The 21,325-nt window shown below is 39.3% G+C and overlaps 1 protein-coding gene across 2 annotated transcripts in view; it reads right to left on the bottom strand.

Annotated features, from left to right (window-relative positions):
- The window catches only part of MAN1A2 (mannosidase alpha class 1A member 2), a 139,385-nt gene that overhangs the window by 57,299 nt on the left and 60,761 nt on the right, over nucleotides 1-21,325 (bottom strand). For both annotated transcript variants that reach the window (XM_057416009.1, XM_057416010.1), the window contains 2 exons: nucleotides 17,374-17,492; nucleotides 14,708-14,788 (listed from right to left, as the gene is read on the bottom strand). In XM_057416009.1, the coding sequence (XP_057271992.1) occupies nucleotides 14,708-14,788; nucleotides 17,374-17,492 (200 nt within the window). The remainder of the gene's footprint in view (nucleotides 1-14,707; nucleotides 14,789-17,373; nucleotides 17,493-21,325) is intronic.

The following is a 21,325-nucleotide window of genomic DNA, read 5'->3' as shown; positions in this document are numbered from 1 at the left end:
CAGACCATGTCACCCAAGGCTCTGACCAGCCTGGCCTTGAACACTGACAGGGATGGAGCATTCACCACTTCTCTGGGCAACTTGTGCCAGTGCCTCACCACGCTCACAGTAAAGAACTTCTTCCTTATATCTAACCTGAACTTCCCTGTTTCAGTTTGAACCCATCACCTCTTGTCCTGTCAGTACAGTCCCTGATGAAGAGTTCCTCTCCAGCATCCTTGTAGCCCCCTTTAGGTACTGGAAGCTGCTCTGAGGTCTCCCTGCAGCTTCTCTTCTCTGTGCCCAGCCTTCTCAGCCTGTCTTCATATGGGAGGTGCTCCAGCCCCTGATCATCCTCGTGGCCTCCTCTGGACTTGCTCGAATACTTGAACTGCATCAGTTACATGCAGATAAGATAGATTAGCTGGTTGAATACAACCTTTCCTATTTATATTTTACAAATTGGCAAATGTATGTTCAAATGCTGCTTCTTAGATACAATAAATACTATGGTGGCTTTCTACCACCAGCAGAGAAAGAATTGCAAACAGAATTCTTAAGTGATGTTATCTTTATCTTTTACTTAAAGTTTTCCCAAGCTGCTTTCCTGGACAACAGACATGAAGAATCTAGTTCCTGTTGACTGAAACATCTTAGGATCCAATGAAATATTCATTGTTTTCACACTACTGATTATTTTTTTAAATCCACATGAGAAAGTTTGAGCATGTATTAACTTATCAGAAATATTTGGAATTTTTGCTCTAGAAGACCTAACTATAAAAATTTGGCATATACTGGCCACCCAGCTAATCACGTTTTAACTCCCTAGCACTGGCTATTAACATCTCAATTAAACCGTATCATTTTGTTCACTTTAATAGCTGTGTCAGCTTCCTTGGCATGGGTTTCTTGCATATCTGAGTAGAAAAGTTAAACATTCTCCATTTTTAAAGGGACTTCAAATCGGAGGCACTTTACACCAGTCAGTCAACACCACAGATCCCTTAAAATTCAGAATAAATGTAATGAAAAACCGGCATATAAATGCCTCCTCAAGCTGATCATTCCCAGATGAGATATATTGCACTGGTTCCCCTCCTGCCTAACTAAGTCAAAACCCACGGCATTCTCAAGTTTATTTGCTCTTCTATTATTATTACTATTATTAGAAAGCTGCTTCCAGCCGAGGCAATTTTTATGCTTCCTCTTTCCGGCTTTTCATATCTCTAACTTTTTCACTGTGAGTTTACCCGCACAAGCAGTATTAACCTGCCAGATTAGTTACATTTGTAAGTAAATCGTTTCAGGACTAGAAGCAACCATCTTGATTTTGCACAACATACCAATCATACAATCAACCTTTAAGATCAAGTCCACCCATTAGCCCAGGACTGCCAAGACTACCACTGAACCATCACTCATGCCTAAACGCGCTCTAAGGGTGGAAGAGGGCTTTTAAAAGAGACTCATTTCAGACAATTTCTTCTTGTTGTGGGAGCTGTGGTAGCACAGGAAACCAAGATGTGAGAGCACAGACAATATCTGGCATCTGGCTCACATGTTTTCCTGCTAGTTGCTGGCAGCAAGAAAGATTGATTTTAAAGTGTGGAAAGAAGGAATGCAGAAAGAAAGGAGAGAAAAAATGAATCTGAATGGCCATCAGGAAACCAAACAAAAGCACCATCAAGGGACAGAAGATCAGAATTGAGCTTTGTCAGCAGGAAAACAGAAGCAGTAAAAGATAGGGTTTCCAGTCTCCCACCTCACAGAAAGGGAAGTGTCAGGGAAGTTGTTAAGAGAGCATGAATAGGAGCTGAAGGGAAGAAAGAAAAGACATGAGGAGGAAGGACAGGGAATGAATGGCAGGCCAAAGCAGACAAAGCATAGCAAGGGACCATGGAGGAAATGCCAAGAGTGTAGTTGTAAGGAATGGGAGCATGAGAAACATTTTGTGGAATCTGATAGGGAAAGAATGCTTTTCATCTCTGTAACATATTCTTGGGACCTAGAATTGACCCCAATATATCAGCCTTTCAACATGCCTTCATAGCCAAACACAACCAAGCAAATCAAATGGTAAAAATGAATCTCTCTAATCAGTGATATTTGGCATTTTGGTACTACCCATTGCTCTACTGAGTTAAGTAACAGACTGCATTATGTGGCTGAAGGTCCCAACCTAACCGATGATCTAGTCCCTCTATGGTTTTTAAGAAGGAAAATCTGCATTAGAAAACGGTTCTGAAGACAAGTAATTAAGCTGTTTGTGCTATACTTACAAGCCTTAGGAGAATCATTTTTGTGCAATAAAAATTATCTACCTTCTCTGATTATTAATCACTCTTGACACTGGCTTTCTTTGTGGTAATACCCTCTCCTAAAACGTTCTTCACTCATGTCAAATCTCTCCTTAATTCCCCACATATTTTTCTCTGCCATGTCATCTTTTTTTACACTCTATCAATTTCTACTTTCTTTCTCAGTTATTCCTGTCTCCTGTTTCTCTTGAATGTGCTGCCAAGCTCTTCATTTTAAATTAATCTTGATTTCCCCTTTAGATATTGCCAGAAATCACTTAGTCCCCTTTAGACTGTATTTGCCTACCCAAAACCAGTTAAACAGAGATGAAATTACACATTGTTTCACATGACGTGCACTCATTACACACAGAGCCTCCCTCCTCTCATTGGTATGATGAGGGGTTGGAATTAGATGATATTAAGGTCCTTTCCAACCCTATTTTATGACTTGATGTGATAGATCACAATGCAAAAATCAATCTAGAAAAAGAAATTATTTAAAAAAAAAAAATCACATAGCTTTCACTTCTTCAAAATCAGATCCTTTACAGACCATCAGACACAGAATACGTTGCCTTACACTGCACTGATGAGATGCGTAAATAGTGGTTTGTGTGTTGTTTGGTTTGGTTTTGTTTTTAATGAACAGGTTTGTTTTCAGAGATTTACAGACATATTAATTTATCTACAGTTAATTTATATATTAGGACCAAGCTCTGATAGAAAATTAGTTAGCAGGTAAAAGCAATGAGCAATGACTTAGTAAGCACTAAATCTTCAGAGCTGCATAAATTCTGCAAAGCACTTGAAAAAGCAGACATTTCTTTTGAGAAATGAGGAGAAAAACACCCTGATCTCCTACAGCAGAATTTAGAGGTCTCAGGGCCAGAAATAACATACAAAGATTATTTTATGCCATGCAAACATAAATCAAAGGCTCAACAGAGCAACAGTGTGATCATCTGTATAAAGTATAATTATCAAGCTACCTTGATAATTACTTCAGTAAGTAGTATTTAAGCAAAGCACTGCTTCCAGAGACAGATCTGGACCAAGTCTTATACCACATACTGATTATTCATGTGTCCAGGAGGCGTAACTGTCAGTCCTCTACCTTTTCATTATTTTCCTACCTCTTCTGCTGTTTTTGCATCCTTTTAAGAACATGATTACCACGAAGTCTCAAGCAAAAACAAGTTCCCTCGTTGTAGTCGGAACTCCTATTTATAAATCCAAATGCTCATAGGTCTTTTGCCACAAGATTTCATTCCAAAATACAAACTGCCCTCCTTGCCTTTTCCAAGTTCCACATACTCTTCATAGCTACAGATACTCAAGACATATTCCCTGGTCCTGTTCCCATGTTGGTCTAGACAACATGGGTTGTTTGATCTTCTTGTAAGTTATAGCCTGCATCTATGCCATTAGTAACATTAAAATGGATTTAATCTACACACACCAAGTTGAACAATTGATTACATTTCTCTGGAGTTTTCTATTTATTTGTCATCTCAGAATGAGAACTCTACAGTCAGCTATAAATTCTTCTGAGAATATTTATTGTCAAGTCAGTGTGAAATCAGACAAACTGTCTCACAGATACCTAGGTCACCTTAAAGGGCCTTTTCTGAACCTGGACATATGCAGTTAGGTTCTTTTTCTTAGGCATTTATCTGCAATTTTGTATTTTGAATTTTAAAGATGAATGTTAAAAGGCTTGAGAATTTCTTGGTCATTTCTTTAAAGATTTGTTTGCGGATTATCCAATTCATAAATGATAACACAATCCTACTGCAGACAGCAGCTTCTTGTCTCCTAAGAGACTAGAAGAGTGCACCCACTTTCTCCTGTGATGACTGCACATGTCATTAGAGGCAATGTGATTTGCGTTAATATTTTTGCTAGGTTTTAATAATTTTCCTTCAGAGTCATTGTAGTGTTCACGGCATCTATTTTTCTCTCACACTATCTGTTTTTGTCTCTAAAGCTCCTTTTAAAAAGGAAAACGTAATAGTTAGCACTGAATGAAAACAAGATTGAAAAGGCAGCACCAGCCAAAAACACCTGGTTTTAAAGTGGTATTCATGTCCAGAGTCATACTGTTGTTTTGTTTTAAAGTGAAAAGATACCCTACTGAAAGAGCAGCATTTTCAGTTGACAAAAGAGAATGCCATGCTCCCTCTCTGGATCAGCTCAAGCATGAAAATCCTTCGTGCAGACACTTAGGAGGAAAGAACATAGGAAAAGTCATTGGGTAGAAAGTCACGTATTAGTGTGTCAACAGTAATGCCAATAAATGAATGTCTGGATACTGTGCTTGCTGTGACTGGTGCCCATCAGCATCAGTATGACCGGTTTAACTACGAAGAGGGAGCCAAAAAATAATAGACATGGTCATCAGGAGATAGGTGGCATACAAGTAGTTGCAAAAGACCTTGTCTTTCTCAGCTTTTGTAGCCCTCTACATGAACACAACCAAAGAGTACGCTTTAAGAGTGGCTACCACTGCACAGTTTATGTATTTTCTAATTCTAACAGCTTGTCCTTTATTTGCACCAGTTTAAAGCATGTTATACTAAAAGGCCATGCTTTTCCAATCAGACTTTAAGTAGAGGGAACTAAATTGCAATGAAGTCAGTTTTACCCTCTTTTTCTTCTCCTACTACAGCCTAGTAAACACATTACAAGGTTTACTATCTGCATTGCAGCAAGCAGTGGCACTGCCCAATATGTGACAATGCTTTAACACTCCAGAGAAAAAAGGATTTCTTTTTTCAGGCTGTGTCCTGTTAGGGACCAGGGAGCGGTCATGACTACTTATGAATAAGCAGCTCAGCTTCTGGCAACAAATTGAAATCCAACCTTCATTGGCTAGCACATACACAATACTGTTATCTCTTCTGAGAGTTTTAAACCTTTGAAGAAAAACTTAATTTAGAAAAGCCCCTTCATAGGTACAGTCAAAACCTCTGTGAAACCAGTTCACAAAATACATTGCCTTACTTACCAAAAACCTATACTTTAAATAGATAGGTCAGTTGTTGGGGACATCTGTTGGCACAATACACTATATTATAATTTTACAATATAATTTTACTAGGGAGTCTCCTGAAGAGATGGTGCCTGCCAGTTTGCTGAAAAGGATTCGTTTGATTATCTGTTAATAGAGTACCAGGCACTTACCACCATCTCTTGCTCCGTTTTAAATGAGATTTCAGGCTTGATTTATCCACATATTTTATTATTACTTTGTCCAGAAAGATGTGTCATTTTAATGGTGCTTATAAAGATGATAAAGGCAATCAAAAGGAAAGCAACTGCTTCATATCTAAGGCTGGCAAAGGTAAACACAGTAAATATTCTTGTATATATATGTTTATGAAATTGCAAATACCATAAATAACTTTGTTCAACAAAAAAACAAAACAGTAATCTACCCCTTTTACTATATTAATAAATCAGCCGCAGACAAGAACACTTCATCATAATGGTGTAAGTGTCCTCCTGCCACTATCACACAACATAATACTCACTTTGTTTTCTTACTTGAGACCATTACTCAAGCACAGCTACGTATGCCACACAACTGACCCTCTACCCATCTTCTGTCATTCCGTGTGTTTCCTCTAGCAGGAGTATTTTATTTGCCACTACCAGTCACACCAGGAGCTTTAATGATTTGTGAAGCTCCATTTAATGGAAAAAAGCAAGCAGTCAACAGGAAGCTTATGCACTCTCTCCACAGACAAATGCTGTTCATACTAGATGAGATGCTTAGTTACTCTAAAGGCAAGACAAGGTCACTCCTTGAACACCTTACAAATCTCTTTACGGACTATTAACAAATGAGCTCAAGGCAAAGCATGTAAGTGTCCCTTACTAATCCTAATTGTCGATCACTTGCTTTACAAACCACAACATATGCAATAACTGGAACCAAACCCTGACACCTGCTGCAAACAGCTGCAGTGAAATTTTGCGAGGAGGAACCCAGAAGCCATGGGCTCAACACAGTTTTTACCAGATGCCAGTCGAGAGAGTTACACCTGGATTTTCATAATCCACTGCTCACTGCAGCATTCCTTTGTCTGGTTCATCTGGCTTCAGGAAATGTTCTGAATCTTCAGAGTTTTAAGGACTCTAATCTGTCAGTGAGGGTCCCAGACACTCAGGGTGCTAACTGCTGAGTAAAGGTGAAATCATACTTCTGTTCATTAAAGCACCCCAACTCCAGAGAACACCTCCAGTATTTTTATCCTTAAGTCTATCCAATTACTGATGTCTGGGATTAGCATGACAACAGGTACTTTCACAAGAATACTGCAAACCTTCATGAATGAACATTTACAGCACACATACCCAACAGTTTTATAGAAAAGAGTAAGAACAGAATGCTCATCCTGGGTGCATAAACATAGGTGTTAGGTGTTAGCCACCTGCCAAGACTCCTGCACAGAAGCTCCTCTCCTGCGATTTTCCCCCTGGCTGGGTTTGCATTTCATGACAGAGCAATACCTCCTAAGCACCCTGAGACCTACTGACCATCTTGGATCTGGAACAGAGGAGTGGCTGTAGCACTGTACTAGTAGTCAGCACACACACTGCTTTGGGGAAAACGCATACTCAGAACAACCACCTTAAAAGATTCATTCTACAGCCCATAATACAATTAGAAATACCCACAGAGCAGGCCTATTACTGCTTCCTAGTCTCTTCTCACTGGGGCTGCTTCCTTAAGAGCAGAGACAGCCAGATTTATTTATGAGGCTGGTTCCAGCCCCCTAGGAAATTCACCTTCTCAGCCTTTATATTGTCTTCCTTCCTTGGTGAGGATGATGGTGATGCCAGGGGCCTCATCACTAGAACTGCCTCACTGAAACGTCTTCTAATGCTCCAAGGAACAAATAAATGGTACTCAAGGATAATACTCAAGGGAGATGCCACAGTATCCAGAAACAGCAGACATTCCTTTGATTGGGATCACTGTGAAGATACTACCATTCCTGTAGATTTCCTCAAAAATTTGGACTTTACTTATTTATTCTTTGAGAAGTTGAACAGACATTTGGCATGTAATGTAATATAAGTATCACATTCACTCTAGCAGTGGGTACAGGCACTGCTGGAGGCTATTGGGCAGGAGCCAAAGAGAAGCAACTGCAATTCATCGAATGCAACTGTAAAGGAATCAGATTTTGAACACACCGCAGTCAACTCTCGTATCTTTATGTTTTTGCAAATATCACTGTTGTTCTTTACCTTGCTTATGCTTTAGTGCTCCTATGGTCATTTCATTATCTGCTTAATTTGTGAACATTCAACAATGTGTTTAATTACAGGATTATTCTGCATGTATGCACCACCTGGGCTCTACAGCTGTTTGTCTTCTTCCTTGAACAAACTCCCATTTAGAGAGCAGAAAGTTCAGTTATAGTGCCTTCACAAAAGCTTGGAAGTGAAGAAACCACTCCTAGCAGGGTTCGGCAACTCACTGTTGCCTTTTGGATGGTCTTCAGAAATGAGTAACAATGGGCTTGGATCCTGCACGATCCTTTAAGAATCCCTACCTGCCTTGAGGAGCTCAAAGAACTTCACATAGCCAATATTAAGAACTGCGCCTTGTTTCTGCTGGCATTGTTGGTCTGCGATGTCTTCTTTATATTTATTGCTCCTTCACTAATCAGGTGTGGGGACAGCACAATGGAAATTATAGCTCTTGGACCATTCGATTCAGCACACCAGAAGAAAATACCACTTCTGCTTAAGATTCCAGTGTGGTACCCTACCTCAGGATCTGACTGAACTTTTACTGTCTTAGGCTTTGAGGACATTGTAATTCCTGGTCTCCTGGTAGCCTACCCTCGCAGATCAAACATTCAGGCATACTTACCATGGATCAGTTTTGTAACTTCTACTGCAGCTTCTAAGCTATGGTGCTGGCAAGCTTTGCTGTTTCAGCATTAGCACAGAAAGATCAGCCAGCTCTTTTCTACTTGGTGCCATTCATTCTCACTGCTTGCCTGGTTGTTGCTTTTTTGCACCAGAAGCTGAGAGCATCATGGACAGGCAGCGATTTTATACATCAGGCCTCCTGTTCTCCTCAGCAATCAGTATCAACTAGCCTGATGCCCAGAGAGACCCAGATCCACAAACAGGATGAAGAAGGGGAAGAACATGTAAATCAATCATATGCCAAATAAAGACCCATTAGATAATTTGTGTTGAAAAGAATAATTTACCAATACCAACATACATAGTAAAGAGAAAACCTCATGTTACTGAGTGAAAAAGCAAGCACCAAGCATGATCTTGAACAAAATCTTTAATCAGAGAACTGCATAGACATCATGGAAGAATTCCAGAGCTGCATCCTGAGAAACCAGCTATTAAATATAGCTGATTTCCAGGTAACAGAGAAACCTCCCGAGGAAGAGACTTTAAAATTAGACTGTATGAACAGCTCCAATCTAATAATAAAAGTGTAACCTGCATTTCACAAAAAGAAAAAAGATGCTATTGCAAGTGCTTTATGTCACTCTGACCTCTGTGCATACATGATACTCTTCCATTATGCATTTCTACATTTCTACTCTGGTGCTATTATGTGCAATAAAGTGATATCAAGCTATTTTATTAGTGTTGGATAAGAAGTTGAAGATAACCACAAAGTACACTGAGCATTCTTATACAGCAAGTCTAGGGAACTGGAATAAGCATAAAGGAACCTGCTGTTCTAAGTACAATGCTAAATAATGCCTTGATAGGCATCAAGAACCATAAAACCCGTGGATTCATAAGATAAAAATTGTATTGTGTTAGGATGATGAATGACAGAAAACAAACCCCTTAATGCAGCCACACACACACACAAGTTGGTTTTTTGTTTTGGGTTTGGGTCTATTTTTAACTCACATAAGGCTTATATTCATCCTAAACTACTGTACTCAATTTTATTCCAAACTAGGCATATAGAACATTTCATTTCTACTTATTTCTGTTACATTATCAACTCCAGAACAGTTCCCCCCAGGCATAATGAAGACCATGTCTAGTTCCTATAGAAGTTAAAGGACTGTTGCAGGGATTACTGAGAAACAGTCTGGCTCAATTTAGATAAGAAATCATTATATATTTTAGCACCAGTATGTGAATTTGCCCAGTTAACTCCATCTGCCAGATGGGAAAGAGGAAGTAGGGTGATACCTGTGAACTCAGAAGGTGAAAACCTTGTAGTTCACACACCTTAATTACAAGATCATGCTTCCTTTTTGAGAAAAATGCAAAATGTAAATATTATATCCATTCCATCATAGCCTGGGGCAGAGAAAACGGGTGCCTGGTTCCACAGTATGGCCCCCAGGCACCTTCTATTAAGCCACAGTCTTAAACCTCGTACCTCCAAAAACATTTAAGTAGCTCCTGATTGAGTATATGAATTCTGCATTTCCTATTTGGAGATTTAAGTACTTAGAGATTATGTCCCTTAACATGCAACTTAGCAAGGAATAATAATGACTGATATAAACGCTTTGTGTTGGTTGCTCAGTGGAAACTGTGAAGAAGCCTCTGGCATATAGCAAAATACAAGAGAGCCTCCCTGGACGTGCAGCACTCCCAAAGAGATCTCCTGCTTTTTTCTCCTGATATTTTATCAAGTCTCTTCTTGCTTTCTTGGTTTTGACAGTATAATTAAAAAAAAAAAAAAAATCCAGTATACCCCACCAACATTAGGGTCCCCAGTACAAGCTGTATCCAGCGCTAGGGTCCCCAGTACAAGAAAGGAATGCACATGTTAGAACAAGTCCGGAGGAAGGCCATGAAAACAATCAGAGCTGGAATACCCCTCCTGGGGGGAAAGGCTGAGAGAACTGGGGTTGTTCAGCATGGAGAAGAGAAACTTCAGGGGAGACCTTATAGTGGCCTTTCAAACTGTAACATGAGCTTAAAGGAAGACTGAGAGTGACTTTACCACAGCCTGTTGTGACAAGAGAAGGAGCAATGGTTTTAACACTCAAAGAAAGTATGTTTAGACTGGATATAAAGAAGTAATCCTTTTACTATGAGGGTGGTGAGGAGCTGGCACAGGTTGCTCAGAGAAGTTGTGGATGCCCTATCAGGTCAGATGGGGTTTTGAGCACCCTGACCTAGAGAAAGATGTTTCTGCCCGTGGCCAAAGCTTGGACTAGATATAAAGCTCAAAGCTATAAAAGACACAAACCCAGAAACCACCCTAAGAATTTCAAAAGCAAGGACAGATTAGGACCTCGCTCCAATACAGCAGCAGAGACAAAGGCAGCACACTCTTAGATCTGATAATATACACCATGCTAGACACCAGATGGCCTGTCCACAACAAGCCATGAAAAACTTACTGTACAGAGGATTTAAACAAGGGCCTCCCAGACTGCAGACCTACTTGCCTGGCCATCAGATAAACCCTAGTGATGTGTCAACTTTAGAAGACTGAAACTGAGTGCATGGGAACATTTTCCACTGTGTCAAGTTTCACAGACATATCTTGATTTTCTTCTATTCAAAAGGCATTCTGACATGAAAAGTTCAGAATAATTATAGTTTCATTAAGATATACTTCATTATTCTCTCAACCACTGCAGTAAAAGGGAACTTTTACTTAAAGAAGGGACAGCAATACCCACGATCTTAATAGGAAAGACTCAAAATGTTACCGTCAAATATGATCAGCATCATAAAACCCAGGATCACAGTTCATGCTCATCTAAGAAATGTCAGTAACACAACAGCTAAAAATATAGCATGGAGACCACAGAGTCATGACACTAGACACCCTAAATAGTTTTTAAAAGCTAACATGTTTCTAATAAAAGTGTTAAGTAGAACAATTTTATCTAAATTGATAGCCAGCTGTACTTAAAAACTATGATCATTATGACCCATAAACAGATAAAATCCTATCAAGCACAATTACCCGCTTTATACAAAGGGCAAAAGCCACACTGACTGTCAAATTCTCCAAATATGGCCACTAAAAAGTGCTTCGACTTTCACGGCTGATGCAGAGTCCTGGACACTTTCTTTAATGGTTGTCACTATAGCATCTTTAACAGCACTAAGGGATAGGAGTCAAAAGAAAATAAGAACAGCTTTTATAACTGTCACCAAACAGCAGTTACTGCTGTTGCAGACCTAAGCAGAATTTACATAAAGAGGGGAAAACTTATTCCAAGCAGCCTGTTCATTCATCAGGGACTGCAGTGATAGGGCAAGGGGAAATGGGTTTAAACTAAAACAGGGGAAGTTCAGGTTAGATATAAGGAAGAAGTTCTGTACTATGAGGGTGGTGAGGCACTGGCACAGGCTGCCCAGAGAAGCTGCAGCTGGCCCCATCCCTGGCAGTGTTCAAGGCCAGGCTGGCCAGAGCCTTGGGCAACATGGTCTAGTGTGAGGCACCCCTGCCCATGGAAGGGGGTTGGAACTGGATGATCTTAAGGTCGTTTTCAACCCATGTGCACATTCACAACCTGATTAGGCAAAACATCCATACTGGTAGCTACTGCATGTCAGAATGCACACCCCAATCCTGAGCTAAGGAACACCTTCCCACAGTGGAAACTCTAAAGAGTTCTCACAGAGGCAGGTGTGTCTCTCCTGGGCTCAATTACCAAAAAAGCCTCAAGTTCCCTTGTCTTACCCACACTGACGAATCGCAGACAAACCATCCAACTTGGCAACTGTTGTCCCTCAGGTACCAGAAGCAGTTCTATCTGCCGTGCTATTTTGAAAGCAATGCAGCTTGAACACTCTTTTTAGGAGTATTTTTAGGAGTATTTTGGAAAAAAACATAACACATAGAAACACTTGACAGGAACAATCTTCTACAACTCATGAAGCATTTGAAGTTCATTGGAAAGACTTGATGCCATAAAAATACTTTTAAAAACAAAAGTCAGCCCAGTGACTGCATTTAGGAAAGACAGAGGGTAAAAGCTTTCCAAGAAGGAAAGAAAAAGAATTTTCATCAACACATTTCTAAGCAAAGGAGCTTGTCTGACTCTAAAAAGCAGTTAGACAACTGAATGGAAAAGGAATACACAGCTTTACAAATGCAGGCAAAACGTGTTTTGTTTTACAGTGTTTGGCTGAACTCATCTGCGTACTGGGTCAAAAATGTTCTTCTTAAGGGTCTTGTGCACAGGTTTGGTATTGATGTACACAAACAATCCAGCTACTGACCTATGAACTTTGCTCTTTCTCTGAGGTTCTTCTTATTTACAGTAGATGACTGCAAGGAGCATGTTCCAGTTCAAGTAAGTTATCCAGAGACAGGATCAATGTTCCTACCTGAAAAGATGATGTGGCACTGCTCTACTCAATGCTTGAAGGCTTCAGTGATCACATAGTACTTCCTAATGTGATCAGAGCTCTAAGCAACAGAAATACAGATTTCTGAAAAGAAAGTATCCTTCAACATGCTGCTGGGCTCACTTACACTGCACTAGGAACTACCATGACTACTCCTAGCAGTTCCAGCTTAGCTACGTAAGCTGCTCCCATGCAGAAGTTGAAAAACACATACAGGTCTGACCACTCTTGTGAGACTTCTTTGCTAAAGAAACACACAAACTTTTCCCCTTTCTTATGTCTGGGAGCATAAGAAAGCTATATTCTGAGGGCCTTCAAAAGGAAACTTGTAGGTTAATAATGCTGCCCTTGACAAAATTCAGAAGCTGCCTCAAGTTAATATCTGGGTTGATCATTCAGTGATATTTACGCCGCCTCTTGTTAGGACAGAAGTGTAAAGTAACAGGACTTAAATCTCACCACTACTCTGAAATGAGCAATAGCTGCTACAATGACTGCCTCCTTGAAGAGGTGCAACAGCAACAGCTTAAAAGACTGAGGAATAGGATCACTCCATGAAGGTAAAACCCTTACTGAGCTATGAGCAAACTCCAGAGAAAGACCTAAACCTGGCAGACTCTGGAGGCAGAGAAAGGCTCACTGTCATCAACGCAAGGTCAGCTCTTCAGTTGCTACAAAGGAGAGAGAAGGGCAAAATTATGTGCTTCTCCTTCCCTTTGGGCCTCCTGTAACAGACCACACCAATCACTAGCAGAAAGGACTGCTAGCAGTTGATCCCACTGCAGGTGGGGGGCTTGAAGAGTGTTGACAGTAAAGAAGGTGAAGCAGGTAGGACTTGATGAAAAATAAACTAGCAATTTCTTTTAACATATACAGTGGTTTTTTTGCTTTGCCACTAAGCTGTTCTTTCAAAGAGAAAACACTCCTATTACAGAAAATTCACAGATCCCAGAATGATGCCAAAGATATAAAGAGCCAACATATATGGGGTTTTCTCCTGGTTATCTTTAGAGCTGTGGGCTTAAAATCCCTTGAATTTGCTGATACGTATAAGGTACTCCCCTAAAAAAGTTGCAAAGACACATACTCTTACTGTGAGGGTGGTGAGGCGCTGGCACAGGGTGCCCAGAGAAGCTGTGGCTGCCCCATCCCTTGCAGTGTTCAAGGCCAGGTTGGATGGGGTTTGGAGCAACCTGGTCTAGTGGAAGGTGTCCCTGCCCATGGCAGGGGACTGGAACTAGAGGATATTTTACATCCCTTTCAACATAAACCACTATGATTCTATGATACAAACACCTGAAAGTGCATTAAACCTTAAGCTATGAAGTATGTCTGGAAGCCTGACATTTTAGGCTTTAGAAGGGCCATCAAAAATAAAAGATAAACCCAAACAAATCAAAGACATAGGTAACATATCAAAAGACATCAAAAAACCTATGACTTAATCTATAGCATGGATCGAGCTCCAGCCTTTAACATTAAAGTATGTGAAGAGGTCACAGCAATGTTACTGCTGGACCAAAGAAGTCCATAGTTGCAGGTCTTTGGGTATAGGCAACCTTCAATCTAAGCATGTCTTTGAATAAGTACTCAGAAGTAGAAGTATCCAATCTTTTTTAATACAAGTTTCAAAAGTGAGATAAAATTGGCTTGATGTTTCTCAGTTTGTCCCTGAGAAAATGGTAAGATTGTAAGCTCTTTTGTGAAGTAAACCTACAGCCTTGCAGGACAAGTGACAAAACTGTTATTTCTACCTTCCTGGAATTACAGAATATCAAACCGAATTATTGGCATAAGAAGCTAGCGACTTGACATTTCAGGTTTACTTGAGTGGATATATCTTTTGAAAACATCTTGATAAAAGAAGCATTTCAAAGCTCTAATGAAATGGTCTTAAACTGGCCGAAACCAGCACAGAAACAAGCTTCAAAATTCCCATACTCTAAGAATTTGGTTACTTTAGACAACTTACTGCTGTAAAATTAGTTTGCAAACTACTGAGAAGCCAAGAGTCTAAAGCATTCTTCCTATGCAACATTTGCTAGAATACATTAAATTTGACAGATATATTCAAGTCTTCTTACCTCTTGTCCTGAAAGGTAGTATGCTGCTAGAAGACCGCCAATGAAGCGAATATTGACCTCAAAAACAGATACTTCAGAATTCTAGAACAGAAAGAAAGAGTCAACATTTAACCAACTCCCTAATCAGCAATGGGAAAATAACCGTCAAAGCAGAGGCTGCGTTTGTATTTCAGTATCTAGATTCATACTGAACTTCCCATGCACATCTTCAGGACACCAAATGATAATTCTAATTACAACCTCAACCGATTTTTAAAAATCAGACTAGTTATTTTCCTGCTCTCTAACCTTATCATCACCACAAAGTGCAATTAAAGTTGTTTGGGAATAGTGGGAAGGAAGAAAAGACCTGCATATTTCCATAATACAGCATCTTTTCTCTTACATTTAAGCATACCACTGCCATCCCTGGAGATGTTCAAGGCCAGGCTGGATGTGGTTCTGGGCAACCTGATCTAGCTGAAGATGGCCCTCCTCATTGCAGTGGGTTTGGGCTAGATGAGATTTGAAGGTATCTTCCGACCCAAACTGTTCTATGATTCTCTAACACCAAATTTTCTGGGTTTACAGCATAAAGCTAAATAATAATTAGGTAATTCCTGTAATGCACTTTCTTAACCTGAATTATGAGCGTACAATCTTAAATTTAGAGCTCTATTTTAACATAGCCTCTGTCTAGGAATAGCATTTACGTATTTAACGATATGACACATAGTACTGCAACACCACCGAGAAACTCAAGAGAATAAACCATTTTACTGCCTTCCTCCACATTAATATCATTGGGCTAAATTCACCAGTATCTTGTGACTCATTTGAACCACTGAAAATTTAAGAGGAACTAGCTTGTTCTTACATCTTTCTGCCTCCCTCTGCACCCCATTCACTCCTTTGTCTGCATACACCCTATTTGCCTCCTTCATAAACTTCTAATTCAAGCCATTAAACACAGAAATGCAGTTATCTTAGAAGATTTTGAGATAAGGGAGACTTCTCTCATCCAGAAAAGTCACTACAATATACAATGTACAAGTTGACCCATCTGTTAGCACACAGTTCGAACTTATGGGTATATCTTTCCCTTCACACTATTTCTATGGCACCTGAAGTTGTGCATTTTGCTTGTATCCAAAATAAATGTGCTTTGCACGTTATGTATTTCAGAAAGATTCTATGAATACTCTAAAAGGTTCCTCAAATAGCACTGATGACTAGAAGTCCGAAGTTTGAAATACTCCAAAATACAGATTTTTAGTAAAAAAAACAGTTTTATTCACATATAGGTGACTCAAGAAAAGTATCAACAGTGCAGCATATTATTCCATTTAATACCTATGAAGGTCATGAATCACAGAAGCAATAGTACAGGGTAGAGTGAAAAAAGATTTATTTTTCCTAGTAAAAGAATTCAAGAGCAACAAACATATATTTATTTATAAACTTCAAGCCATGTAAGGAAATTACTCAAATCTGATGTATACAAGTCATTAACACAGAGAAGTGTTCTCTGATACATAGAAAGCTGTCATTGAACTTTAGATTCTTGGAATACACAGTCTGATTCTAAACCTACTTTGAGGACAACCTTCCTGGTCTAGTGAAGGGTGTCCCTGCCCATGGCAGGTGTTTGGAACTAGATGGTCTTTAAAGGTCTCTTCCAACCCAAACCAGTTTGGGAATCTATGATTTTATGGGAATTTCTGCAGTTTATATTGATACAACCTTACATCAGACAAAAGTTATGGAAGTAATTTAGGTTACCCTCATAACAGTACCATTATGTCTATGTTCTCTGATACATAAGATCTTCAGTTTTAGACTAAATAATTATCTGGCATTAACTGCAAAAAGCAGAGTAGAATTTCTTTAATGTTTGCCAGAGAGTCAATGCATAAAACAAAAAGAAAACACCCAAATAAATAATTTCTGAAACATAAGATATAGCATAAACCCAACAGGAAGCATCTGCTCAATTCTGACTGTATCCCTACATTTCATTTTGTGCATTATTGGAATGTCCAGTAATTGTCCAGGAAAAGTACAAGGATTGAAATACAAATTGCACCACAATCAGGTGAAAGTCCCTGAATCAGTAACAGGAACTGAGAAGGATAAAATAGAGCCATTTTTTTCCATTTTAACACTTCCCAACTCCACACACACAAAAAATTACTGTATGATCAACTGGGAATTTTTTTTTATAGATTCAGAACAGGCAAACTATGATGATCCAGATGGCATTCTTCATGTTAAAACATCTTAAGGACACGAAAGAAGAAGAGATTTTACTGTTAGGCAATTTATACACTATGGTTTGGGAGGAAATTGTCTTTTAAAGCTCAGTTACTTCCAACTACTATGACCTAGTAAAGCCTCATTTCTGCCTTCATTTGTGACACCTTGTTGGTTCTCACTGACCACTTCCCCTCCCTTCCACTTTCCAATTATAGGTTGGCCTTTGGAAATACAATATATAGCTATATCTTTGCTTACAATTTAAAGTGTGAAAGGGTTGGGATGTTGCAAACAGGGAACTTCCCTAAAGCTTACACTGATACTTTGAATCCCAAGTTTTTTAAGTTCCAGCTGAAAGACCTCTTCTGTCTCCCCCTGAAGTGGAACACTGTGAAAAAGACCAGGGAAGTATTAAGGACAGCTCTACTTACCACACTGAAATCAAGGTTTTTGTCAATCCACTCTTGTCCTTCTCTGAATTCATCGTGAAGCCCCATGATATAAAGAGTATCCAATGCATCTACTATGGTAGCACCCATTTGTGAGTTTCCTGCACACAAAAAGAAGGATTCCTATTACAAGTGATTATTTTATTACTTTTCCTAAACTTCACAAGCATGAGAAAATAACCCAAGCGGTAGTAAAGCAAAGTTACAACAAAGATGACAGCACAAAGAACAATCAAAACAAGCACGGAATTAGCAGTTACATAGGAGGATAACACTTCTCTTCCAAAACATCAAGTCCTCTGGCACAGTTTGGCTTCTGGGGACAAAAAGACAACTAAAGACAGAAAAAAAAACCCAAACCACCTCATCTGCTTTCCTAACCTGACCATAAGCACCTACTTTGCCACAAAAAAAGGACAGAAAGACATCCAGCTTCAAAAAGCTATCAGGAATTCTAGGACAGAAGTGTTTAAAAAAAAAGAAGGCAAGCACACACAAGATAAAGCAACCAGTACTTGCAGTAATGCCTTGCACTTCCCAACACTGACTACTGAAACAGTAATTATAGAAGCTACCTAGTCACTAAAGCATGGGCTGATGAGCACGGACACCCAGAGCTGCCTTGACTGATAAAGCCAAAGCTCCAAAATGTTCGCACCATTGCCTGCAAAGGACCCACACTATGAGATGCTGATGGATTCCTCAACTGCCACCATTTAAAGTGTAGCATTTAAAGCCAAATAAAAATCAATGGTGCTTTACTCTAAAATACTGTTCAATTGAAACAGCAGCAATTTCCAGAGGATTGATGAGTGACTCATCAGTTTGTGCAAAAGAGACAAAATGAGGAGGTGGTGAGCTACTGCCTGCTTTGGCCTTGACCTCCCTAGTCCATCTCAGCTTAAGCTGTTGCCTGTAGTAGGCAGAGGTCTTCGTTTCTAGAGGAAAGCAAAAAATACAATTTTTTGCATTTATTTTCATGGTATGTATGAAACTCCCTATGCACTAAAAGTAGCCAAATTTTACTGTTCACACCAGTATTCTATAAAACAGTACAATAACTTCATGATTAGCAATTTAATGTCAGTAGTCTCCTAGCGAGTCAAGCCAATTTTTTTTTTTTAATGTGCTTTTCATCCATAGCGAAATCTCTATAGTGCAGTGTTCCTGGTTCTTGTTTCTATTCATTCATTTCTGGTTTTTACATGTTTAGAGGTATTTTTTTCTCCTCAAGCATAACAATAACTGAAGCCATCACCCCCACTGTATTTCTTTTCACAAACCTAAATGACACTTACATGCAAGCTTAACTTCATTTTCAGGGATTTCTTTCCCTGAATAGTAAAAATTAAGCAGCCTCTGTAACAAAGTAATCACCAACTAATGTCTTCAGAAACAGCCATGCATATGTTTTAAATTAAACTAGATATGGAAAGCCTAAAGTCATGGTGTTTGTTAAGAATATTCAAGTATAGAACAGGATACACTACCTTTCACAAGATTAAACACACATTCTTCCACAAATTGGCCACCAGGCATACCTATAACTCTCAGGAAATGAATTCAGCGTGGTGGGGTAAGTACTGTAAGGTTGAATGCCTTCGTCCAAATGACAAATTCTACTGCTTGTGCTGAAGCGGAGGTTGCTTTGAGCAGAGCTACAGCATGCATTTAACTGCACCTTTTCATAAGTATTAATGTGACAGTTATTTAATTAAGCACTTTAAATACACAAATCAGACCATGACACAATGACTAACCTCAGTATTAGCCAACAAGGCATTTTTGACCTGGAGCTGGAGTGTGTTATACTGCTATGGCACTCAAAGCAATTTCTGTCCCTTTATTTGAGTCACACCGATATTAGTAATTTCCAAATACACAAGGTGTTTCAACAAATAGGGATAATCCTGAAAGCTCCTCGTGTAATAGTTTCAAAAAATAAAATCTTTTTGAATTAAACACACTTATAAACACATCGGTAAACTCTTATATTTGACATCTAGCATGGGGTGTAGAGAATATGCTGCATGGCATGGACTGGTGTGTCATTGCCCCTTCAGTCCAGTAGAGCAAAACAGACTTGCTCAGCATTTTTTGTCCCTAAGAGTCAATTAAAGGCATAGATACATATTCTAAGATTTTGTCTGGGCTACACTCCAATATTTTTTTCAGGCTCTCCTGGATGATGCCTTTTTGCCCCTCTCTCTCATCTTTTATGTCCATCTTTCCTAGACCCACAAACATTCAACAAAACACGTGCGTGTGAACAAAGCCCCTTCTACTCACTCACACTTCTTACGCGAGCAGCGATGGGTGCCTGTTTCTGAAATGCAGATCAGTATGGTTTTAGTTTCTAGACTCCATGCAAGAGCTCAACTATTTCCTACCATGGTCTCCTAAGGATTGCATTTATATCATAACCTACAATAAATTATTATTTTTTCTTAGTTCTTACTCATAAGTAGACTATTTAAAAAAAATTTGCTTTGGTTTTCCTTTTTAACTGCACACCAGCCCGTCTTCCTTGAGGAAGACTCAGAACAAATCTTTGGGTTTTAAACCTTTTGGGCTGAACACATTTCCAAAGGGCCAAGAGATGACAAGCCAGTATTTTGCAACAGACTGTCTACCCAGTCTTCTTCCTTTAGTGCCAATCAGGCAGCACAAAGCAAGCTAATTCCCTCCTCTGGACACTGAGGGAGAAGAATCCAAAATGCAGAGTTCATACCCAGAAGTCTTGTGCTTACAAGAATGGAGGACATAAGGCAACAGTAGTCAATGCAAGTAACACCTTGGCTGGCCTATGTTACAAGATAGGTATAATTTACAGCCATTTGCAGGCTACACAAGGTAGGGTTAGAGAGTTGCTCTCAGCTTCACTCTTGGAAGACAATGTAAAGAGGATGTCAGGTTTAATTTGTTTCTAAATAACGGCTTCCATGAAATCCACCTGTATCTGCTGAGATCCACGACTTAACCAGAACAGGAAGCGATGTTGTCATTGCTGTCTCACTCCATCTTAAAAATGCACTGCACTGATAGCAAAAACTAAAGCAGGAAGAAACAGCAAGTGTTCAGTGACCACTGGCCTGCATTAGAGTCACATGTGATGCTACAGGGAAAATAGGCTACAACGGATAGGCAGCTGTACTTCCTCCTCCTGATGTTGGTACAAACCATTCAGTCTAAAGTCACAAAGAGAAATCATTTTCCATTCATAATAGAGTATGGGTTTTTCCCTTTCATAACAATACTAAGATTCACTAATTTTGCCTTAAAAGAGAAGAGGAAAGTCTTCCTGGACTTAAACTGCAGAAAGTGTCATTTATAAGTCATGAAGTAATTCTGAACAATGAGATAATACTATTCACTGCTTACTACCACCTCAACCAGTCTGATCTATTATTGCTCTGAATACAGAAAGAGCAGATGTCTCATTGGGGTGAAAAAGGCTATAAAACAATTAAATTATAACAGAAAATAACACTTCTCCTAGCAGAAGGCACACCTCCCAGGGTCTGCCTCTGCTCAATACAAAGGCTCAGTTGGTCACGTTGAATAAGGTAATAACTGATTCCAAAAGGGCTCAGTTTTACAAATGTCAGATTAGGAAGTTTCCTCTTTATAAAATTATAGTTCTAGTTGATTGAGCTCCAAATTTAATGAAGTTTGCCTAACGAATGCAACGCTCATTCTTCTAAATAAAACAGAACATCCATCATGAGCTAATGGAAGGCATTTAGCAGCGAAATAGCTGAACTATTAACAAAATCGTGCACACTTTCATTAAGCAAAAGTATTATTCCAAAGGACTGCAAAATAGTAATTCAGATTTATATTTAGGTAGACTTCAGTTTCCTGGGATTAGACCAATAATACACTCACTTGATAGCACATAAATCTACAGTCTGAAATATCTAACAAATCATAT

This window comes from Pezoporus wallicus, unplaced genomic scaffold (genome assembly GCF_028554395.1).
Source record: "Pezoporus wallicus isolate ANWC-B61680 ecotype Strahan unplaced genomic scaffold, APGP_CSIRO_Pwel_v1 contig_6814, whole genome shotgun sequence".
NCBI lineage: Eukaryota > Metazoa > Chordata > Aves > Psittaciformes > Psittacidae > Pezoporus > Pezoporus wallicus.
This window is presented reverse-complemented; position numbering and strand designations above follow the sequence as displayed.